Here is a 24,019-nt window from a genome sequence, read left to right as displayed (position 1 = left end):
GCAAGAATTTGAGCTCCATTTGGGCAGGAAGTGGCACCCCTGGACCCTACCTTTATTTTAAGAATTCGCCTGAGTGATTGTATCATAACCAAAACACTCATCTTAAAAATAATGCTCAAAAGCGTGATAACTCTTGAGTTAGTTCCACTCCTACCTACTGCTAGCAGCCTACCCAAATAAGAGTCTTTTAGGCAGTCCCAAAGGTATTTGAACTGTTTCCGGTAACCGTTGTGTGGTTTTGTTTTTTTTCTTCAGTTTTCACCCTAACCCTGTAAGCCTCGATTATCTGAACTTCCCCATAAAATGTTCTAGCCAAAGTGTGATATTAAAACAAAGGCTGCAAATATGAGGGGAAAAAAATGGGGTCTCGCTGCCTTGACACCTCGTTGTACCTACCCACATCCATCCTCCTCTTTCCTTCCTCCTGTAAACCAGCCTGTGTTTCTGCACTCAGAGACGCCTTTGGCAAAGCCCAGAAATGACCACTAAGGGGTTGATGCAGGCATTCTAAATTAGTTTAGAAGAGCGCATGATGCTTCCTTAGCAAAGTCGTGATCTTTTTGTGTGCATATCTAAGGAGAGATTTAGAGAACTCAGGTCGACTCAGAAGCTTAAATGTATGGACAGGACATATTTGTGACTGACCCAACTCCAGTCATGTGGTGGCATCTGGCTCTCGTGGTGACTCCTCTATGACTCTCTTTCCAGGTCCAGTTCGTGTTGACAATCGTTCAGACCAGCTGCGGTGTTGTGTGGCCCTGTTCCTTTCCAATGGGTTGGCTATACTTCCAGATTTGCTACATGATTTCTCTCATTACCCTGTTCACAAACTTCTACATCCAGGTAAAAATCCTATCTTCTCCTATCCACCTGTCAGTTGGCCATTAGAACCCGGTCAAAATGTATTTCTAAGTATCTGTGGGAGAGCTTGGGAGCTGAGATAAAATCTCTAACTCATTCATTCCTTACTCTTGCAACCTTTCCCCCCAACACACACACACACACACTCTCTCCCTCTCTCTCTCTCTCTCTGTCTCTCTCTCCCCCCCTCTCCCTCCTTCCTATAAACCAGGACCACTATATAAGGTGGAGGTTTACCTTGTTGACCATACATCTATGATCGTGTGGCAGCATTTTATGTAATCAGTTTCAGCCCCTGTGCCCCAAACTGAACTATCCCTCAAAACCATGCCAGTTTTAAAATAGGTTGATCAAGGTGAACTAAGGTGGGGCCTCAACAGAGACCTGTTATCTATAGAGACCCTCCATCAGTATTGCAAAAAAAGATGTTCTTGGTGCTGTGATGTCCTTGTTGCCATGTTATGGCCCTGTTCCCCCAGATTGTAAAAGTCCTCGAGGACAGGGAAGTATTGAAGTATTTACTAAGTTCTGAGGTCTGGGGTAGACATAATCAAATCAGACAAAGTCTCTGTCCCTCATGAGACTCACTTTAAAGGGAGGTAGGAAGGAAGAACAGGTATTTAATCCCCATATTACAGATGAAAAAACTGAGGCACAGAGAAATTAAGTGATTTGCCCAAGGTCACCCAGCAGATAGTGGCAGAGCCAAGATCAGAATGCAAGTCTCATGTCTCCCAATTTCTGCTGTATTCTCCCAGCCACTTAGAACAATGCCCTTGCACAGTCAGTGTTCTATAAATAATCCCGATTTCATTGATCCTGCCAGTTTTTGTGTGGTTTAGTGAGGGGTGGGAGATTATTCTGTGGCCTACTGAGGAGTGGAAGTCTTCCTTTTGCTCTGGTTTGATTATGTGCTCTGAAATATATGTTTGAGGGTGAAATTCATATAAAGTATTAAGAATTACTCAGAGTCTTGTCAGGAACTTCAGACAGCACTATTCAAAAGTAATACATTTTATACCCTTGCTCTCTCTTTTCCCCTCTTTATAGACTAAAGACAGATTTCACCTTCATTTAATTAGAAGATGCCTTAAAGAGGCTAGAGATTTGTTCTCTCAATTCTTTCTTCAAATCTCTTGTCTACTTGTATAGGTTTGGGAATAGCGTAAAATGCCTTGGATAAGTTTTCCAGATTGCATGTGCCTTTACACTGTTAATGGTGAGAAATCAGCTTTCAGTTTGTCAGAAACCAGTGCTCGTCTCATCAGTTCTAGTGGCACTTGAGTTTTTGCTTTGGGCTAAGGCTAAGAGCTGGGGAAAAGAACAAGGCTATTCAATCCTTGGTATTTCTTGAGCACTTACTATGGACAGAGCACCATTCATTCATTCAATAGTATTTATTGAGAGCTTACTATGTGCAGAGCACTGTACTAAGCGCTTGGAATGTACAAATCGGTAACAGATAGAGACAGTCCCTGCCCTTTGACGGGCTTACAGTCTAATCGGGGGAGACGGACAGACGAGAACAATGGCAATAAATAGAATCGAGGGGAAGAACATCTCATTAAAACAATAGCAAATAGAATCAAGGTGATGTACATCTCATTAACAAAATAAATAGGGTAATGAAGAAATATACAGTTGAGCGGACGAGTACAGTGCTGAGGAGATGGGACGGGAGAGGGGGAGGAGCAGAGGGAAAGAGGGGAGAAGAGGGTTTAGCTGCGGAGAAGAAAGGGGGGGTAGAGGGAGCAGAGGGAAAAAGGGAGCTCAGTCTGGGAAGGCCTCTTGGAGGAGGTGAGCTTTAAGTAGGGTTTTGGAGAGGGGAAGAGAGTTAGTTTGGCAGAGGTGAGGAGGGAGGGTGTGCCAGGACCGTGGGAGGATGTGGCCCAGAAGTCGACGGCGGGATAGGCGAGACCGAGGGACGGTGAGGAGGTGGGCAGCAGAGGAGCGGAGCGTGCGGGGTGGGCAGTGGAAAGAGAGAAGGGAGGAGAGGTAGGAAGGGGCAAGGTGATGGAGAGTCTCGAAGCCTAGAGTGAGAAGTTTTTGTTTTGTGCGGAGGTTGATAGGCAACCACTGGAGGTTTTTAAAAAGGGAAGTGACATGCCCAGAGCGTTTCTGCAGGAAGATGAGCCGGGCAGCGGAGTGAAGAATAGACTGGAGCGGGGAGAGGAGGAAGGGAAATCAGAGAGCAGGCTGACACAGTAATCTAGCTGGAATATTACAAGAGCCTGTACCAGTAAGATAGCCATTTGGGTGGAGAGGAAAGGGCGGATCTTGACGATATTATAAAGGTGAGACCGGCAGGTTTTGGTGACGGATCGGATGTGTGGGGTGAACGAGAGAGCCGAGTCAAAGATGACACCGAGGTTGCGGGCCTGAGAGACAGGAAGGATGGCTGTACCATCCACGGTGATTGGGAAGTCAGGGAGAGGACCGGGCTTGGGAGAGAAGATGAGGAGCTCAGTTTTGGTCATGGTCACCATACTTAGCTCCTGGGAGACTACAATACAACCCAGTTGGTAGACATTCCATGACCACAAGGAGCTTGAAAACTAGAGGGAAAATTGGGGCTAGAGGTTATTAAATCAGATGTTCACACCCCCACCCGTGCAAAGGTTTCTTTAGGAACTAGCCTATTATCGACCAAAAGCTGAGTAGTTTTTTTTTAGTGGTGGGTTGTTTTTTGCGTTTTGTTTTTTTCTTTTGTTTTAACAGCAACCCCGGTTTCTGTAGGGAAGTGATTCCATTCCCTTAATCAGATCTCACATTACTGCCACGTAAAGAGATCCAATCACCCCAAATGAGGTTCTGTGTTCTTTTCAGACGTACAACAAGGCATCTGCCCGAAGGAAAGACTATCAGAATGGCTCTGCTCTAGTCGTGAATGGGCACACAAACAGCTTTTCTTCCCATGAGAACAACGTGAAGCCGAGAAAACAAAGGAAGGATTGAAGACAGAGCTTTTTGCAATCCCTGAAAACAAAAATCATCTGATTGTAAGCACAATATGAGTTGTGCACTGATACTCTAACAGCTACTGTAACTATTCCTGCCTACAATAGTGCGATTTTTCTGTAGGACTTAACCAGTGCAAACACCCTAGAACATGTATAAAAGATAACAAAAGTAGGCTAAAGATTTTAATAATTATGGGCTCTCGTTGACCCTGCTAGAGACTGTGGAAGGGAGTAGTATTGTAGTATATGACACTGCTGTTGCCTTATTAGTCAATATGATAGGTGCTGAATTGTGATTCACAATTTCAAAACACTGTAATCCAAACTCATATTTTTTACTGTAGATTAAGCATGTGATTATAAATGTAAATTTGTATGACGTTTCAGTAGAGATAAACACACATGCCTTAAGATTTAAAAAGCAGGGCCCAAAGCTTCTTGTTAATTTAAAAGTAGACTGTGTTTATAGGTTCGGGTTTTTTGTTTGTTTTAAAAAGTTTCATTTAGAGAAATCTCAGATCATGATGGTTAAAATGAGTAAATCCAGTGGCTAGTACACACTCAAGGGGAAGCAGAAATGGCCACTTTCCACTTTAGTAATATTGGCTTTGAGCAAACGCAGTCCTGTTGGAAGAGTTGGTTGACCTTTTTAGCAAATCTTATTTTTTTATTTTGAGTGCCGTTGTTAACGTAAAATAAAATTGGTGTTAAATCAGTCTTGATAAGACTTAAATATAGCTTCTTTCTCTCTAAAGGTTATTGAGCATCCAGAGTAGATCCACCATCTGTAATTTCCAAATCTCTCTCTACATGCTAAGGTGTTTTCATAGTCGGGGACAGTGCCAGCTTCATTCTGAGCATCTTGGGTAGGAGGCCTGCATTTTCGAAAGCCGACTAGATACTTTTGATTTAGCATAGTTCCTGTAGATAGAGTTAAAGAGTTATTCTGTGACATTTAACACAAGGGTCGTGTTTAGGTTAGTTTCTATATTGCTCTCTGTTCAGATGCAGAATTGCTTTTAAAAATGTGCCTAGTGTACCAAAAACAAACCTTTCCAAACTTAAAAATGATTATGAATAATAAGGTAAAATTAAACAGATAGCTGCAGTATGAGAGCTTTGAAATTTGATGAAGATGATTATTTAGTGTAAGTCTTCTAGAACTATCGCCATTTTTCTGCTTGGTATATAACAGTTTGTTTAGAACTGCTCATTTAAAATTATATACCATTTAATCAATAGAACCCTTGCCTCACACTTGAGTCAGTGGTAAAACAGGTAAGAGCTAATATGTCATTTATAGTGTTGAAGTATATCTAATGAATACTTTATTCATTGAATTCTGAGTCCATTGAACCACTCACAATGTCTTAGTCATTACTGATCTAAGTGTGTAGACTAACCGTTGCTTTTGGTATTTGTGTCTATCAAGTTGATCATGCTTCAGTTTTGCACATCTGTATTTAGGGAACTGTTCAGTTCTCTTATTAATCGTGTGGGTTTGCTTTACTCTTCTTCGGAAGGAGACACAGCGTCTGTTTACATTTATCCTATCCAAGCTAGACGTTTGGGGATGTGTGCGTGCGTGTGAGCGTGCGCGTGTGTGTGTACGTGTGTTTTTAGTATTTGACTTCATTTCTAGGTACCAGTTTGCAAAGTCTTTACATATTTCAGTAGAGCAGCTGTAATATTCAAAATAGTGATAAGTGTGCTGGAAATCCATAGCTCATCTGGATATATATGCGTGTGTGTATATATGTGTCCACGTATACACACACACACATTGTCAAACAGTGTCAAACATTAATCATTAAAACATTTTTGATTATCTGTGCTTTGGTCTCCTCTGCGTCTGTCTACGGTGGAGTCCCCAAAGGAGATCTTTGTCACACCCTGAAGCTAGCCATCTGTGAATACTCATTCAATGAGTAAGCCTTGCTGGAATATAAAATCCACCACCAACCATAGGTGAACTTGGGGGTGGCTGAAGCGCTGGAAACGGATAAGCTAAAGAGTAAATCATGGTAGGTTAAAGGCAAGGCAAACATAAACAGGAGAGATCTCGACTAGAAGGAGCACTCACACCTGGAGAGAGTATTTCCAAGGGATTAGTCAATCAGTAGTATTTATTGAGCGCTTACAGAGCACTGTACTAAGTGCTTGGGAAAGTACCCGTTGACAGAATGCAACCGAAGGTCTAGAACTTCATCCAGGAGTGGGTTCCATAGTGGTAGTAGAGAAGCAGTGTGGCCTAGTGGAAAGAGCCCCTGGCCTGGGTGTCAGAGGTTGTAGGTTCCAGTCCTGGCTCCATCACTTATCTGCTGTGGCAAGTCACTTAACTTCTCTGTGCCTCTGTTTCCTCATCTGCAGAATTGAGTTTCAATGCCTATTCACACTCCTACTTAGACTGTGAGCCCCACGTGGGACCTGATGATCTTGTATGTAGCCAGGGCTTGGCACATAGTAAGCATTTAACAAATTCCGCAATTCTAAGAGTAGCCCTTTGGTTCCAAGAGGACACTGCAGGCTCTGAGACTGCGTCGGGGAGTGTCTTTGGAAAGAGGATCTCTTCCACGCTTGGATCCCAAAAGTACAGTGGCACTGTGGTCCAGAAGGAGAGTGACTTGTGATAGGGAATGGAAAGAGGTTTCCAACATGATAACCCAACCTCCAAGCAAGGAGCCGATCTGGGTGGTCTTCCTTCTCTCGGATTATTTGGCCAATTAGGGCCACCAAGACCCCAGGGAGGGGGTAAAGGGTGAGGGCCCAAGCAGACTCTGTAGTGTGGTATCAGGGGAGCAGGTTCGTTGGCTAGCTAGAGGATTATAGGTTCCCTTCCTGGCTGTGGAAGCGGAAGCTGCCGGAAGTAAGAAACCTGTCCCTGGGGGCCCATTAGTTACCAAGTTGAATAGAACCTTGGGCCTCCAGCCCTGCTGTGATCTTCATTTTCCCCTTCCCTTCTCCCTGCCAAGCTGGAGCCCTGAGGCCGCCAGGCCAACTCCCAAATAATAACTCCCCTGCCACCAAATCCCCAGGGTTGTGCTCAGGGTCACCCAGGGGGGACCCATGGGTCCAACTGATCACTGCCGGCCCTGCCAAGATTCAGGCTCAACCTCCGGCAAACCGCACGGCACCTCCCTGCAAGCCGGTAACCTCCTGGCTCTGATGTGTCACCTGGTCCACTGTCCTGTTGCGGTAGAAAAGTTCTTCCTACCACACCCACTCTCTGCAGTAGGAAGGGCCTGGATAACCCACAATACAAATGATCTGTGACTTCATCATCTGAAGTATATTGCATCCAATATTCCTGTTTGCCCTAAAAGTCCTATTTATTGTTTGTGTCTAAAGTGTTTATTTGCCCAATCCCCTTCATTTACCATTATTCTAGTTTCCTTGAAAACCTGTGGCTGCAGAGAGTGAGGGCCCAGGCCAGAGATAGGGGTAACCAACTCCAGCCAGACAGGGAGAGGTCTCTCCTGTGAGGCCAGGGAGTCCATAGTCAGTGCTGTTGTCATAGGGGTGGTCTCTGAGGGAGATGAATCAGTGACTGGTTGAGTGGCAGCTATAGTTGCCAGGCCACCGGAGGCAAGAGACGAGGTTGGGCTCCCGGGATCGCCCCCCCAACCTCCAAGGCCAGACGCTTGGGACTTCCACCTTCTCCCCCCAACCCTGCACCACCAACACCCAAGACCGGACTCCCGGGGCTCCCCCCAGGCCTGACTCCTAGGACTCCCCGTCAGAGGTCGTGCTCCCGGGACATATAGTGAAGCTCTTGGGACTGCTTCTGGGGACAGTGGCCCAGAGGAACCAAGCAGACAAGTCTCATGATGCAGTCCTACTTTTCCATGACATGGTGCTCTATCTGAACACGCAGATTCAGGGGCCCTTCACCCCAACAGCTTCCCTCTCAAGAAGGGTGGCCTAGAGCAGTGTTTTCCTTGATTTCACTCGAATCTGTTATGGTAAAAAATAAGTTCCCACCTTGCTATGGCTGTAGATTTTTCTTAGCATGCTGCCAGGAGCCAGGATAAAAATAATTATGTTTCTTGGTAAGCGCTGACTATATGCCAAGTACTGTACTAAGCATAAGGGTAGATACAACAGAGTCCGTCTCTCACATGGGGCTCACAGTCTAACTAGGAGGGTATAGGATTTAATCTCCATTTTACAGATGAGGAAACCGAGGCCCAGAGAATTTGAATGACTTGCCCAAAGTCACCCAGACAAGGGATGGAGTCAGGATTAGAACTTAAGTCAGTGTTCTTTCTACTAGGCCGTGCTGCTTTCCAGCAGTGGGTAGCATGTGCTGGGAGTGGTAGCCTAGCTGCTGGACATTGGGGCCATCTCACCTGGAGCCAGAGATGCCTGGTCATAGGGTCAGCAGTGACCAGGGCTCCTGGCCAGGGCTGAAAAGAAAGGAAGCAGAAGCCTTGTGATCTTCCTGGCGGGATGTGAGAGGCCTGACCTAAGGAATGAGAAACCTCAACAAGTCCAAAGTGAAGTCCAGAGACATGAGGAGCAGGGAAAACAGTAATGGAGAAGTGTGTTTCCAGAAATTTTCCAGCAGCCCAAACCTGGAGTAGGGAAATCTAATGCAGGGGCTGACTAGCATGGTTCTCCAGAGACTGGTTAGTGCTCAATGTTGTGTCATTCATTCAGTTGTATTTTTTGAGCTCTTACTGTGTGCAGAGCACTGTACTAAGCGCTTGGAAAGTACAGTTCAGCAACAATAGAGACAATCCTTACCCAACAACGGGGAGGTGATGAAGCCAGGAACCCTTGGCATCATATTGCCTTTCTTGTCTCTCTCAACATTTCCTATGTCTCCAAGTTTAGGGAATTAATCTCCACTTCCCACTTGTCCTCTGGAAGACTGGAAGGTTTGCAATTTGATGATGTCAGATGCCTGTTCTGGAAGAAACATGGTCTTGGGAGTCAAGGGAGCTGGGTTCTAATTCTGATTCCACCACTTCAATTAATTGATCATATTTATTGATCTCTTACCGTGCACAGAGCATTGTACTAAACACTAGGGAGAGTACAGTATAACCGTTGGTAGAAACATTTCCAGCCCACAGTGAGCTTACACTATAAAGGGGAGGTAGACATTGATGAGAAGCAACGTAGCTCAGTGGAAAGAGCCCAAGCTTGGGAGTCAGAGGTCATGGGTTTGAATCCCAGCTCTGCCACTTGTCAGCTGTGAGACTGTGGGCAAGTCACTTCTTTGTGCCTCTGTTACCTCATCTGTAAAATGGGGATTAACTGTGAGCCTCACGTGGGACAACCTGATTAGCCTGTATCTACCCCAGCGCTTGGAACAGTGCTCTGCACATAGTAAGCGCTTAACAAATACCAACATTATTATTATATAAATAAATTATGGATACGTACATAAGTGAGGGGGGCTGAGGGACGGGGTCGGGGGGAAGGAGCAAATTCAAATCTACTTGTCTGCTACAGGACCTTGGGTAAATCCCTTCACTCTGCCACAGTTTCCTCATTGGTAAAATGGGGATTAAAATGCCTGTTCTCCCTCCCCTTTGGCTCTGAGGCCCACATAGAACATGTGTCCAACTTTATAATGTATCTACCCAAGTGCTTAGTGCAGAATCTGGCACCTAATAAGCATGTAACAAATACCACAGTTATTAAGTAATTTTCTGTCCCACTGATTCAGCATTAGTAGGTGCCTTCTATGTTATATATGGCTGGGAAACAATGCCCTGTATGAGGTTAAATATGATATTTCAAGCCCTGAGGCCAGTATGAAGAAGCCAGGAAGGAGGCTACTGAAAACCAGGAAAAACCCTTCTTCCTGAGGAAGGTAAAAAGCCCTCAATGACTCAATAAGACCCATCTCTTCTTCCCATCCACCCTGCCCCTGCCTCCCTCACACTACTTATCCCTTTTAAAGTAATAATAATGCTTTGAATCTTTAATTTTTATTATTGACCACAATTAGTCATCACTGTGAGACGCAGATATAAGTATCTGCTTTGTAAGGATGAGAGAACTGGGGCCCAGAGGGGTTAGGCGATTTGCCTGAGGTCACCCAAATGGGCCAGGGCAAAGCCAAGACAAAAGCCTTGGTCTTCTGACTCCCAGATCCTTGCCCTTTCCACTTGCCAATGCAGCTTCTAGGCAGACCCAAGAGGGCAGGGAGAAGATGATCCAAGTTTGTCATTCATTCATTCAATTGTATTTATTGAGCACTTACTGTGCGCAAAGCACTGTATTAAGCACTTGGGAGAGTACAATATAACAGTAAACAGAAACATTCCCTGTCCACAATGAGCTTACAGTCCAGAGGGGGATACAGATATTAATACAAATAATTACAGATATGTACATGAGTTTTGGCTTGGTAGCCTCCCCAGCTCCCATGTTCAAGACCCACCGTAGCCTCTGCTGGATGGAGAACCGGGCCAGGATCAAGGAGTGGCTACCGGTATGAATCAGTCACTCCTGTGCTGGGTTGACTTGCCGCCCATCCCCTTCCTCCCTCAGACTCATTTCTCCCGAATGCTTTCTGGGAAGCACCGGGAATCCCTGCTGGATAAGTGAGACCCAATCTATTTCCCACGGTTACTAGGCGATGGCGTGAAACCACAGGGCTGCCCCACTGTGGAGAGAGGCCCCGAGAGGCCTCAGAAAAAATCAGCCAGAAACACAGTGGTGCGAGGTCCCAAAGTGAGCAGTTGAAATGACGATGATGGTGATGATGATATTAGGGAACTTGGTTAAATAGAAAACAGTTGGAATCCATGCTTGTCAAGTGGGCGATCCTTGTTATAGCTCCATCTCCCTCCAGTCATTCCTCTCCAAACTCCTTGAGCGAGTTGTCTAAGCCCGCTGCCACCACTTCTGATCCTCCAATTCTATCCCCATCCCCATCCAATCCAGCTTCTGTCCCCTTCAATCCACAACCCTCTGAGAGGCTACAAATGATCTTCTTGCCAAATGCAAGGGCCTCTTCTCTATCCTAATCTTCCTCCATCTCTCAACTGCCTCAATAAAGTGGAACACCCCTTTCTCCTAGAAACATTATCCAACCTCAGCTTCACTGACACCTCCTGATTTTCTTCCTGTGTAGCTGACCACTTTTTCTCAATCTCTTTTGTGGGCTCCTCCTCTACCTCCCACTCCCATAGTTAGGCTGAGTTCTGGGTCCCCTTCTATTCTCCATCTGTAGCGACTCCCTTGGTGAATTTATTTGCTCCCGTGGCTTCGTCTATATAAGGATGACTCCTAAATCTTCATCTCCAGCCCTGATCCTTCTCCTTCTCTGCAGTCTCACATTTCCTCCTGCATTCAGAACACCTCTACTTGGATGTCTCGCTGACAACTCAAACTTAACATGTCCCAAACATGACCACTCCAAACCCTGTCCTCCCCATGACATTCCCATCACTATAGACAGCACCACCATCCTCCTCAGAAGCCAGTAATCTTTGACTCCTCCCTCTCATTCAACCCACAGAGCCAGTCTGTCACCACATCCTGTCAGTTCAACCTTCACAGCTCCAAAATCCACATTTTCCTCTCCACCCAAACTGCTACCGCATTAATCCAAGCATTTATCCTACTCCACCTTGATTATTGCATCAGCCTCCTCGTTGACCTCCCTGCCTCCTATCCCCATTCGAAATACTTCACTCTACTGCCTGTATCATTTTTCCACAAAACCAACCAATCAATCAATCAATGGTACTTATTGAGCACTTACTGCAAGCAGATCATTGTACTAACAGTTTGGAAGAGTACAATATAACAGAAATGGTAGACACATTCCCTGTCTACAGAGAGCTTACAGTCTAGAGGGGTAGATAGACACGAATATAAATAACTAAATTATGGATATGTATGTTGGTGCTGTGTGACGGAGGGAAGGGTGACTAAACAGTCCAAATCCCAGTGAAGTGGCAATGCAGAAGGGAGTGGTAGGAGAAGAAATGAGGGCTTAGTCAGCCTCTGTGAGGAGATGGGCCCTCAATAAGGCTTTGAAAGGGGGGAGAGTTATTGTCTGTCGGATATGAGGACGGAGGACATTCAAGGCCAGAGGCAGGATGTGGGTGAGCGGCATTGAATCCCTATTTTGCAGATGAGAGAACTGATTCCCAGAGAAACTCGAGGACTTGCTCAGTGTCACACAGCAAGAAATTGGTAGAGTTGTGATTAGAACCCAGGTCCTCTGACTCCCAGGCCCGTGCTCTTTCCACTCATTAGGCCATGCTGCTTCTGAGCCTTTCCCTGCCTGGAGCCTTGTCTGCAGGCTCATTCATTCATTTATTCAATCATATTTTTTGAGCACTTACTGTGTGCAAAGCACAGTACTAATTGCTTGGGAAAGTACAATATAACAATAAACAAATTCCCTGCCCACAACAAGCTTCCAGTCTCTGCCAGGATAGATCCGGATGTGAATTGGAGCTGGCCTATTTGAAAAGCCTACCTCTCTCACAGGCAGAAAAAACTCTTCTCTCTCCCCAGTTAGACTGTGTGCCCCAGGGGGGACAGGGATTGGGTCTAAAGTGATTACCTTGTATCTGCCCCGGCCCTTAGTACAGTGCTTTGCATGAGAAGCAGCGTGGCTCAGTGGAAAGAGCACGGGCTTTGGAGTCAGGGGTCATGAGTTCGAATCCCAGCTCTGCCACTTGTCGGCTGTGTGACTGTGGGCAAGTCACTTAACTTCTCTGGGCCTCAGTTACCTCATCTGGAAAATGGGGATTAAGACTGTGAGCCCCACGTGGGACAACCTGATTCCCCTGTGTCTACCCCAACGCTTAGAACAGTGCTCTGCACATAGTAAGCGCTTAACAAATACCAACATTATTATTAGTAGTAGTAAGCACTGATCAAATACCACAGTGATGATGAACTGAAAATAAAACCTCCCAGGTTCCAGTGGTGACAAGAGCAGAAGATCCCCAGGGAAATCCTATGCCTCATTGATAGGTTGAAGTTGAAACAACCCTAACCAATATTTCACAATAGCTGTCCGAACCCATCCTTCCCTTCCCCAGTTGCTCTAATGTGTGACTTTATTTGGGAGGAAGCATATGAGGCTGATTAAGTCGGCTGATCCACCGCACAACAGAATGCAGCAGCAGTAAGATTTTCCAACAACTGCTAATTTGAGGTTAGAAGCTGCTGAAGCCCTAACAGAGAGGATTTTTGATGGGCCTGCCTAATGCAGTCTCAAAATTTCTAGTTTATGCGGTCTGCCTTTAGGCAGTTTGGCCTAGTGGCTCGGGAGTCAAGAAACTGTTTAGCTCATTTTGAGCAGGGAATGTGTCTACCCAATCTGTTACATTGTACTCTCCCAAGCACTTAGTACAGTGTTCTGGGAACAGTGAGTGCTCAATAAATACGATTGATTGATTAATGCCATTTGGCAGAGGCTGCTGGAGGACACACATGCAGGTGTACCCATTTACTTACTGCCCTGACCTTGCAGATTATCTGATTTTGATGGAAAATCCAACTCCCAGAGCTCTACGGAAAAAAATCTCCCTGGGACTGTGGCACTTTTGGCTGATGATGAACTGATGACATCCATTTGGTCAACCGATATCCAGGTGTTTTTACTGTTGACGATTTTAACTTGGGGTGGCCATTGTAACTTATTCTTGTCCCAACGTATAATAGTGATAATAATTGTGGTATTTGTTAAGCACTTACTATGTGCCAAGACCTATACTAAGCGCTGAAATAGATATAAGATCAACAGGTGCCCCATGAAGCGCACAGTCTAAGTAGGAGGGAAGACAGGCATTGAGTCTCCATTTTGCAGGTGAGGAAACTGAGAAACAGAGAAGTGACTCATTCAACCCACATTTTTAATTCATCACTATTGTCTTGTCAGTAGAATCTTGTCAGTAGAATCTTGTCAGTTCTACTTTCATAGCATCACCAAAATCTGCCCCTTCTTCTCCGTACAACCTGCTACCTCACTAATGCAAACACTTACCTTGATTATTTTATCAGCCTCTTTGCTGACCTCCCAGCCTCCTGTCTCTCCCCACCCCAGGCCATACTTCAATCTGCTGCTCAGATCATTTTTCTACAAAACATTCAGTCCACGTTTCCCCAGTCTTCAAGAACTTCCAGTGGTTGCCCATCCACCTCCACAACAAACAGAAACTCCTTACCATCAGTTTTAAAACACTCCATCACCTTGCCCCCTCCTACATCACCTTGCTACTCTCCTACTACAACCCAGCCCAAAAATTTCTCTCTCCTAATGCTAACCCATCTCACTGTCCCTCGATCTTGTCTACCTAGCCACTGACCTCTTACCTTAGAATTCCCTCCCTTTTCATATCCGAAAGACTCTGCCCACCTTCAAAGCCTTATTTAAGGTACATCTCCTCCAAGAGGCCTTCCCTGACTAAGCCCTCTTTCCTTTTTCTGCCACTCCTTTCTATGTCACCCTGACTTGCTCCCTTTATTCATCCCCCTCCCAGCCCCACAGCGCCTAGGTACATATCTGTAATTTTATTCATTTATATTAATATCTGTTTCCCCCTCTAGACTGTAAGTGCATTGTGGGGAGGGAATGTGTCTGTTATTATATTGTACTCTCCCAAGTGCTTAGTACCGTGCTCTGCACACAGTAAGTGTTCAATAAATACGATTGACTGGATGACTGACTCCCCCACAGTCACATAGCAGGCAAGTGGCAGAGCCAGGATTAGAACCCAGGTCTACTGACTCCCAGACCCGTACTCTTTCCACTATGCCAAAAGTCATAATATTGTCGATCAGGGTTACTATTTCTAAGCCAGACAGCTCTTTGGGATCCAGGCTAGTGTCAAAATAATACTTTAGATTTGTATAGCCTTTTTATTTTTTTCCAACAAGCTTTAATATACTTATCTCCTTTTGTTCACACAACATTCCTGTGAAGTAGGCAGAGCCAAGTTATTATCAGGTGAACCCAAGGAGGCGTGAGTCTTGGGACACAGAGCTCTACCAACTCAAATATTTTTGCTTTTGTAATAAAATGTTGGGGCTCAGCTCTGTGTGTTTCTAGAATGGGGAGTCTCCCCCTTTAGACTATAAGCTCACTGTGAGCAGGGAATGTGTCTGTTATATTGTTATACTGTACTCTCCCAAGCTCTTAGTACAGTGCTTTGCACACAGTAAGTGCTCAATAAATACTACTGACCGACTGATCAGAAACTCTGTCTTTTCTCTGGACAGGGTTACATGTCTACATGTCCCAGAAATTTTTAAGACATAGGAGTCCTTACCCTCCCTCCATCCCTTCAGCTCTCCCTTCCTGCACTGGATCCAGCTCGATCCCGGAATGGCCCTACCTCAGGATAAAACCTACTGAGCCTGGGCAGGACCACTCAGGATCTGAACAGGGCTCTGTAAAGCTGGCAAAGGTGGTAGCGGCAGCCATGACTGATGCTCAATTTCTATTTTGTATTCTTCCATTTTCGCTTCCAGCCCCTTCTCCCTCCATTTTCTCTGCTTCCCCTAAATCCTTCATGGGTAATGTGACCAGAAGTCCTGATTTGGGTGGTACTATCCCAGTGTGGGGGGTTCTGTCCTGGGCTCTAACAGTTTATTAAGGGTCTTCCTTTAGACAGTCAGAAGCAAGACAAATCCTTTAGCTGTGGCTATCTGTGTGTGTGTGTGAGAGAGAGAGAGAGAGAGAGAGAGTGTGTGTGTGTGTGTGTGTTTATGTGTAGTGTGTGACCTAGTGGAAATAATAATAATAACTGTGGTATTTGTTAAGCTCTTACTATGTGCCAGACACTGTACTAAGCCCTGGAAAGAGCATGGGACTGGGATTCAGGAGACTGGAGTTTTAATCCTAGCTCCTCCACTTGTCTGCTTTGTGACTTTGGCCAGTTTACTTAACCTCTGTGTGCTTCAGCTTCCTCATCTGTAAAATGAGGATTAAATACTTGTCCTCCCACCTTCTTACACTGGGAGCTTTGTTTGAGTCAGGGACTATGCTTGATTTGATAGTTTTGTACAACCCCAATGCTCAGCACAGCATTTGGTTCTTAGTAAGGGCTTAATAAATACCATTATTATTATTATTACCTGCCACCCCTTCTCTCTGTCAACCTCTGCTCCCTTCTCTGTCTTTTCTCTGCTCTGGCCCTGCCTCTATCAAATAATTATTGTGGAATTTTTAAGTGCTTACTATGTACTATCACTGGGCTAGATAAAAGATAATCAAATCCCACATGGCGTTTATGTTTTAAATAGGAGGGAGCACAGGTATTGAATCCCCCATTTTGCAAATGAGAGAACTGAGGCCCAGAGAAGTACATGACAGAGCAGACAAGTGGCAGAGCCAGGATTAGAGCCCAGGTCCCCTGTTTCCCAGACCCATGCTCTTTCCACTAGATCATGCACTTTCCTATCTGCCTTTGTCTCTTCCTCCCCCTATACCTCTCCCTTGACCCTCTTTCTGTCTCTTTTCCTCTCTTGCCTATCTAACTCTCTTTCTGTTTTTCTTTCCTGCTTTTTTCTACCCTCTAATCTCCATCCCGCGCCATTAAGCCTCACCCCTCCAAAGTCCTATCCTCGGCCCATATTCCGAAAAATATGGTTGCTTTATCCCTATTGCCCCACCTTTCTGGTTTTCATTCTCACAGGAGGCAATGACCCAATCAATAAAACTTCCTGAAACATTCTCCCAGTAAAACTGGATGGGCTAAACTGTTTGTGGCCCTTCAAACAATCCCAGTCAAATAGCTATTTATGGCAGGCGGAATGGTCGAACAGATTTGATTTTCATTATGTCTTCAGAATTTCTGTTGAAGTTGGCTAATATTTAACTGGTGGACGTGAAAGATTACCTGAGGGAAGAGAAGAACTCTGAACTGGGTAAGAATTGCATGGCGCTTACAAGGCCCTTCTCACCACCCAGTGGCTAGTGACAACCAGGAGGCCCAAGGAGAAGGCTCTTAGCCCTCCCCGATTAGAGGGTCCAATGGGGCTAGGCCCCATGGGGAGGTGATAGGAGAGGACTGAGAGGGACCCCTTGAATTTTAGAGCTGCCTTTCATCCCCAAATTATTCAGGTTTCACTTTACCTCCTAACAGACTCAGGGGTGAGGTGGTTATTTCTATTTTGTTAAAAAGGAAGCTGGGGCACAGAGAATTTAGGTGACTCTCCCAAAGAAACATCCAAGAACCATGAATCCTAGAAATCTGGAGTGGTTGACTTCTCAGTTCAGTGCTCCTAGCAATCCAATCAATCAAGCCGGCTCAGTGGAAAGAGCACGGCTTTGGGTATCAGAGGTCATGGGTTCTAATCCCGGCTTTGCCACTTGTCAGCTGTGTGACCTTGGGCAAGTCACTTAACTTCTCTGTGCCCCAGTTCCTTCATCTGTAAAATAAGGATGAAGACTGTGAGCCCTATGTGGGACAACCTAATTACCTTGTATCTACCCCAGTGCTTAGAACAGTGCTTGGCACATAGTAAGCACTTAACAAATACCAACATTTATTTATCAATCGGTTGAATTTATTGTTTACTATGTGCAGAGAACTACTAAATAATAATAGTACTAATACTACTAATACTAATAGTACTAATTTTGAGGTGTTTGTTAAACACTATGCCAAGCACTGTGCCAAGAACTGGGGTTGGTGCATGCAATCAGCTCAGGCACAGTCCCTGTCCCGCCTGGGGCTCAGGGTCTAAGAGACCACACATTAATTTCTGCTCAAATTTCAGGTGAGTTATCCCCTACCTTCGTTAAACCTCTTCCCTTGGATTTCAGCTCTCAAACGTGATTTTTACAGTTCTATCCCAAACACAATCCCATCCTTTCAAGCCAATCTCTTAGACTGCCTTTGGGGTGATCTTCCAAATGACCGATATTAACCTTTGGACTCCTCAGGGCTCCTATGCGTTGCCTGGCTCTAGAAAGATCTCAGCTTCTTGGTAATAATGCCCCTTGCCTTTTCCACATAAATTGCCCAGAAAATCAGAGCAAATCCTTTTGGGGTAACAGCAGAAACCAGAGCCCGCATTCACGGGTTCAAGAGTTCATTCGGTTCATTATTTCTAAACAGGAATGCTTCCCTGCTTCCCTGCCCCCAGTATTTCCTTTGAAAAGTACTGCGGTCTGCCCTGGCTGATTGATGCTCTGGTCTGTAGGTACTCTCGTATTCAGTCCTCGTGGCTGCCGCTTGGAAATGGATTCTGCAGCGTCCAAGGAATTTCCCACTGCTTTGTCTTTGCAACTGTTTTCCCACTAGTGCAGGGGAGAGAGAAGTTGTTTTTTCTTCTATCCCACCCCTCCAGAGTCCCACAAAGATTTTTGTCTAGCCAGAGCCCCTAAGAAAATTTATTTTTTTTCCATGCATGGGGGCAAGGCCGAGGCAGGATGTAGCATACAGAAACCTGCAGGATGATGCTTCTTCAAGGGAGGAATAAAATTCCAGCAACTATCTCTCCTACACAACCCTTTTTTCTTCTTCTGGTATTTGTTAAGTGCTTAGTATGTGTCAAATACTGTTCTAAGCACTGGGGTAATAATAATAATAATAATAATGGTATTTGGTAAGTGCTTACTTTGTGCCAAGCACTGTTCTAAGCACTGGAGTAGATACAAGGAAATCAGGTTGAACACATTCCCTGTCCCACATGGGGCTCTCAGTTTCAATCCCCATTTTACAGATGAGGTAACAGAGTCGTAGAGAAGTGAAGTGACTTGCCCAAGGTCAAACAGCAGGCAAAAGGTGGACCTGGGATTCAAACCCATGACTTTCTGACTCCCAGACCCATGCTCTATCCACTGCACTAGAAGCAAGTTAATTGGGTTAGACACAGTCCCTGACCTGCATGGGCTCCCAGCCTAAGTAGGAGGGAGAACAGGAGAACGGAGGCAAAGAGAATTAAGCAACTTGCCCCAGGTCACCCAGCAAGCAGTTGGAGGAGTCAGAATTAGAACCCTGGTCCTCAGACTCCGGGCCCAGGATCTATAATAATAATTGTGGTATTTGTTAAGAACTTAGTAAGTACCAGGCACTGTACTTACTGCTGAGGTGAATACAAGCAAATCAGGTTGGACACAATTCCTATCCCATTTGGGGCTTTCACTCTCAATCCCCACTTTACAGAAGTGACTTGCCCAAGGCCACACAGAAGACAAGTGGTGGAGCCAGGATTAGAACCCATGATCTTCTGACTTCCAGGCCCGTGTTCTATCCGCTACGCCATGCTGCTTCCTACTGGGTCATGCTGCTTCTTGGGGGATTACAGTGCTCCTGGGCCTTTCTCAACAGCAAAACAATACAAGGAGGGACAACCTTTTTGTGTGCCCGGTATGGCAGTGTGATCCCACAGTGGTCCTTTTCGGCCAGACATGTACTCATAGTCCACCGTCAACAGCCTGATCTTTAAATAAGGACCAATATATGTGGGTATATGTCTCATGTCTGGGGTATCGCCCCTACCATCAGCTGGGGCACGGACACAGAATTATCTATCACCTGGATATCACCCAAGGAGCAGTGCTACTCAGAACCTACTGTGGGGAGCTACCCAGGCCACGTGTGAGGAGGGAAATGCCCAACTTCCTCTGCCAACATCACAGTCCCCGGCCTCTACCTGGGTGGCTTCCCGCTTGACTGCCGGCCCAGTAGATCTTGATCAGCAGTGGTAGCTACACTCACTGCCCCCACCCGCAGTATAGCCAGGCAGCCCACGGACGGGCCTATTTTTGTACTGACTGGTTGGGATGTTGCTTTTCGATTTTTCATTTTCTCTGTGTGTGGTGTTATTGATCGCCATACGTTCTCAATAAACCCTGCAAGGTCCTCTCTGGTTTGTTTCAAAAATCAGGCAAAAAACTGATAATGTGATCAAGAGCAATGAATGAAATTCCCATTCAGCATATTTATACATGTGTGTGTGCGTGCATGTGTGTGTTGAATAGTACTTGCTAAGCACTTATTACTTGCCAGGCACCATACTAAGCACTAGGGTTAAGTACAAGATAATCGGGTTGGACACAGTCCCTGTCTCACATAGGGCTCACAGTCTTAATCCCCATTTTACAGATGCGGTCTACGCAAAGTCCAAGGACTAGATCACTAGTGATTTTAAGAGAAGCAGCCTAGCCTAGTGGATAAAGCAGGGCCTGTGAGTCAGAGGACCTGGGTTCTAATTCCGGGTCTGCAACTTGTCTGCTGTGTGACCTTGGGCAAGTCACTCACCTCCTCTGTGCCTCAGTTCTCTCATCTGCAAAATTGGGATTCTCCCTCCTATTTATACTGTGAGTCCCATGTGGGACAGGGATTGTGCTCAACCTAATTAACTTGTTTCTACCCAAGCACTTAGTACAGTGTTTGGCCTATAGTAAGTGCTTAACAAGTACCATTATTATTATTATTATCATTATTATCATTCAAAGGATCATTCAGTGCTTACACCAAGGGAGAGGCTCCCTTCCGAGTGAGAGCTCATCCCAGCAAAGCGTTCAGAACAGGGGCAGAGCCTGAAACTGAGGTAACAGCTGCTTCCCGTTGAGCCAAAGAGCCATAAGTAACGGGCTGCTGAGAGGGGGCCTGGTGAGGAGCAGGGAGGACATGAGAAATGCTGCAAATTATCCAATTCCAGCTCAAGACCAAACCGTTGGCCAGCAGCCCAGTGGGGTCAGTCACTAAGGTGGCCCTTTGTCTTTGAAATGAAAGCTCCAGCTGTAAGTTCCATGCCCATTCTATAATGAAAACCTCAGCCAAAGAACAGGATGCATCAAGGGAACTTTGCCAGACTCCCTCAGCCCCACAGCACTTTTGGACCTATCTGTAATACATTTATTTTTATTAATGTCTGTCTCCCCATCTAGACTGTAAGCTTGTTGTGGGTAGGGAATATGTCTATTGATGCTGTTTTATTACACTCTCCCAACCACTTAGTACCGTGCTCTGCATACAGTAAACAGTCAGTAAATGCCACTGATAGATTTTTTTTCAGCAGGAGCAAGAGGGCCACTGAGCTGTGACTTTAGTGGCTCTCACTTGACCTTCAGCAGCTCACGCTGCCAAGTTATCCATTCAGCATGTAGTCTTCACTCCCTGCAAGAGCACACTGTTCTTCTATGGCACTGGGTGGCCACCATTTTAAGGGCAGAAAATCTGGAAGTGTTTCCCCAGCTTCAGCTATGGGAAGCAGGGTGACTTCATGGAAAGAGCCCAGACCTAGGAGTCACAGGACCTGGCTGCTAATCTCTACTCCACCACTTGTCTACTGTGTGGCCTTGGGCAAATCATTTAACTTCATTGTGCCTCAGTTCCCTCATCTGCTAATTGGGCATTCCATACCTGTTCTCTCTCCTACTTAGACTGATTATCTTATATCTAACCCAGTGCCTAATACAGTGCTTGGCACATAGTAAGTACTTAGCAAATATCACAATTACTACTATTCGGCTTAGCCTGGAAATCCTATCACACTCAAAGACTCCTAAAGAAATCCCAAACCATCCCTGTCTCAGTCTGAAAACTCACTGATGCCACCTGCCTGTTGTGTGAACTTGGGCAAGTCACTTGACTTCTCTGTGCCTCCGTTTCCTTATCTGAAAATGGAGATTAATCCCTGTTCTTCTTCCTACTTAGACTATGGGCCCTGTGTGGGACAGGGATTGGGTCCGACCTGATTATCCTGAATAAATCCCACTGCTTAGAACAGTGTTTAGCATATAGTAAGTGCTTAACAAATACCACAGTTGTTATAATTACAATCCTTTTTCCTCAATTTCCCACCTATATGGGGAGCAAGGAGAGCCTGTTAGATTTCTGTCTCCTCTCCCCCCAGCTATCAAAACGAAAGGAAAATGAGGGATGTAGGAGCACCATTTCATGCTATCCTCATCCTCAACCAGTCCTCAACCAGCTCCAGCGGGCCAGGGGCAGAAAGCAAGCAGACAGCCACGGATCAGAGATGTCTGCCTTTCAGGTGATGCCACAAAACACTATATTCCAGGCACTGTCCTAAAAGCTGGGGTTTGTTGGCTTATGCTCTCGAGTCGTGTCCAACCCATAGCGTCGCCATGGACACATCTCTCCCAGAAATCCCTGCTCTCCATCTGCAATTGTTTTGGTAGTGGATCCGTAGACTTTTCTTAGTAAAAATAGCGAAGTGGTTTACCATTGCCTCCTGTGCAGTTAACCTGAGTCTCCACCCTCAACTCTCTCTCATGCCACTGCTGCCCCACACAGGTGAGTTTTGACTCATAGCAGATTGCCTTCCACTCGCTAGCCACTGGCCAAGCCAGTAATGGAATGGGTTGGCCTATGCTTGACTCTCCCTCCCATAGTCAAGACTAGTAGAGTACTGGAAACTCTCCAGGTGCGACTCTAAGAGATGAAAGCCCGGGGTAGATACAAGCTAATCAAGTTGGATGTGGTCCATGTCCCATGTATCTTAATTCCCATTTTTCAGATGAGGTAACTGAAACCCAAAGAAGTTAAGTGACTAGCCAAAGGTCACACAACAGAAAAGTGCCAGACTTGAAATTAGAACTCAAGTCCTAACATTCCCAGGCCTGTGCTTTATCCATTAGTCCATGCTGCCTCTGGCTTGCTGCTTCAGATGAGTCTGTAAGAATAGAAAAGAGTAAGGAATTTGCCTCACTATAGTTTAGGAAGGGTTTTAGCCCTATTTTCATTCATTCATTCAATAGTATTTATTGAGCGCTTACTATGTGCAGAGCACTGTACTAAGCGCTTGGAATGAACAAGTCGGCAACAGAGACAGTCCCTGCCGTTTGATGGGCTTACAGTCTAATCGGGGGAGACGGACAAACAAGAACAATGGCAATAAATAGAGTCAAGGGGAAGAACATCTTGTAAAAACAATGGCAACTAAATAGAATCAAGGCGATGTACATTTCATTAACAAAATAAATAGGGTAATGGAAATATATACAGTTGAGCGGACGAGTACAGTGCTGAGGGGTTATTGATGATAATATTGTCTCCAGGACACTGGATCTGCCTGCCTGTCTGCATTTTGTACTGGAGTCCTAAGTTTATATTGGGGTCCCAAAATTCTAAATTGGAGTGGGTAAAGTTTTTACCCTAGCCTGCTTCTATTTCACATTAGTACTGGGTTTTTTCAAATATGATTTGGGCTTGGTCTTTCAATATAGTAAAATGATAGGGCAGCAGAGAAAGGGCCAAACAATCAACTAGCTAATAATAATTATTGAGTGCCCACTGAGTGTGGTGCACTGTACTAAGCACTTGGGAGAGAACAGTAAGAGTGAAAGATAGAGCCTCTGCTCTTATTGAGCTTTTAATCTAAAGGGAGAGGCTGGCAGATAGGGAGATAGTTCGAAAGCTGAGGGAAGAGAATGGAGAGAGCCGTCGAAGAGTCAGTTCCTTCCTGGTGGTCATCCTAGCTTCTAAGATGAGGAATTGAAGCAAGGAGAGTCAAACAGATTCCTTATCTCCAGGAGATAAAAACTAACTAGTCTGTTCAGCCAAGAATTTTAGAATAATGTGTTCTGTTTAATGCTAGCATGTTGTAGCTTGAGGCCTTCCAGTGTTCCTTCCTTCTTTTGGGGAGGTGGAGTGAAGAAGAGAACCTGACAACTGATCCAAGAACTCTGGGCAAGTCATTTAACTTCTCTGTTACCTCATCTGTAAAATGGGGATCAGGACTGTGAGCCCCATGTGAACCAGGGACTGTCCAACTCGATTATCTTGAATCCATGCCAACACAAAGTACAGTGCCCGGCACATAGTAAGTGCTTGATAGATATCATAAAAAATAGGAGAAATAAGCAGGATTTTATAATTGATAGGGAAGGAGCGCTGAAGAGTAGTGTGGCCTAATGTAAAGAGCACAGGTTTTGGAGTTTAAGAACCTGGGATCTCCACCACATCCTGCCATGACGTTGGGCAAGTCATTTAACTTCCCTATACTTCAGTTTCATCATCTGCAAAAATGGGGATAAGAAACCTGTATCCTCTCTTAGACTGTGAGTTCTGTGTGGGACAGTCAAGAATTTGATCCATCAGTGGTATTTGTCAAGTACTTGCTGTGTGCAGAGCACTGTACTAAGCATTTGGGAAAGCACAATGCTGTGAAGTTGCGAGACACAGTTCCTGCCCTCAGGGAGCTTACAGTCTAGTGGGGAATACAGACATTAAAATAAATTATAGAAAGAGGCAGCAGCAGAGTGTATTGCATAAGATGAAGTTAGTAAC

The 24,019-nt window shown here is 45.3% G+C and overlaps 1 protein-coding gene across 4 annotated transcripts in view; it reads left to right on the top strand.

The window, feature by feature from the left end:
* Nucleotides 1-5,655, top strand: part of ELOVL5 (ELOVL fatty acid elongase 5) — a 100,346-nt gene extending 94,691 nt beyond the window's left edge. For 3 of the 4 annotated variants that reach the window (XM_029061856.2, XM_029061858.2, XM_029061857.2), the window contains 2 exons: nt 709-843; nt 3,688-3,895. In XM_029061856.2, the coding sequence (XP_028917689.1) occupies nt 709-843; nt 3,688-3,816 (264 nt within the window). In that variant the 3' untranslated portion in view covers nt 3,817-3,895. Of the gene's footprint in view, nt 1-708; nt 844-3,687 lie in introns of all 4 variants that reach the window. The other variant, XM_029061855.2, reaches the window with a different exon arrangement.
* Nucleotides 5,656-24,019: the final 18,364 nt, after the last annotated feature.

This window comes from Ornithorhynchus anatinus, chromosome 1 (genome assembly GCF_004115215.2).
Source record: "Ornithorhynchus anatinus isolate Pmale09 chromosome 1, mOrnAna1.pri.v4, whole genome shotgun sequence".
In the NCBI taxonomy this organism is placed as follows: Eukaryota; Metazoa; Chordata; class Mammalia; order Monotremata; family Ornithorhynchidae; genus Ornithorhynchus; species Ornithorhynchus anatinus.
This window is presented reverse-complemented; position numbering and strand designations above follow the sequence as displayed.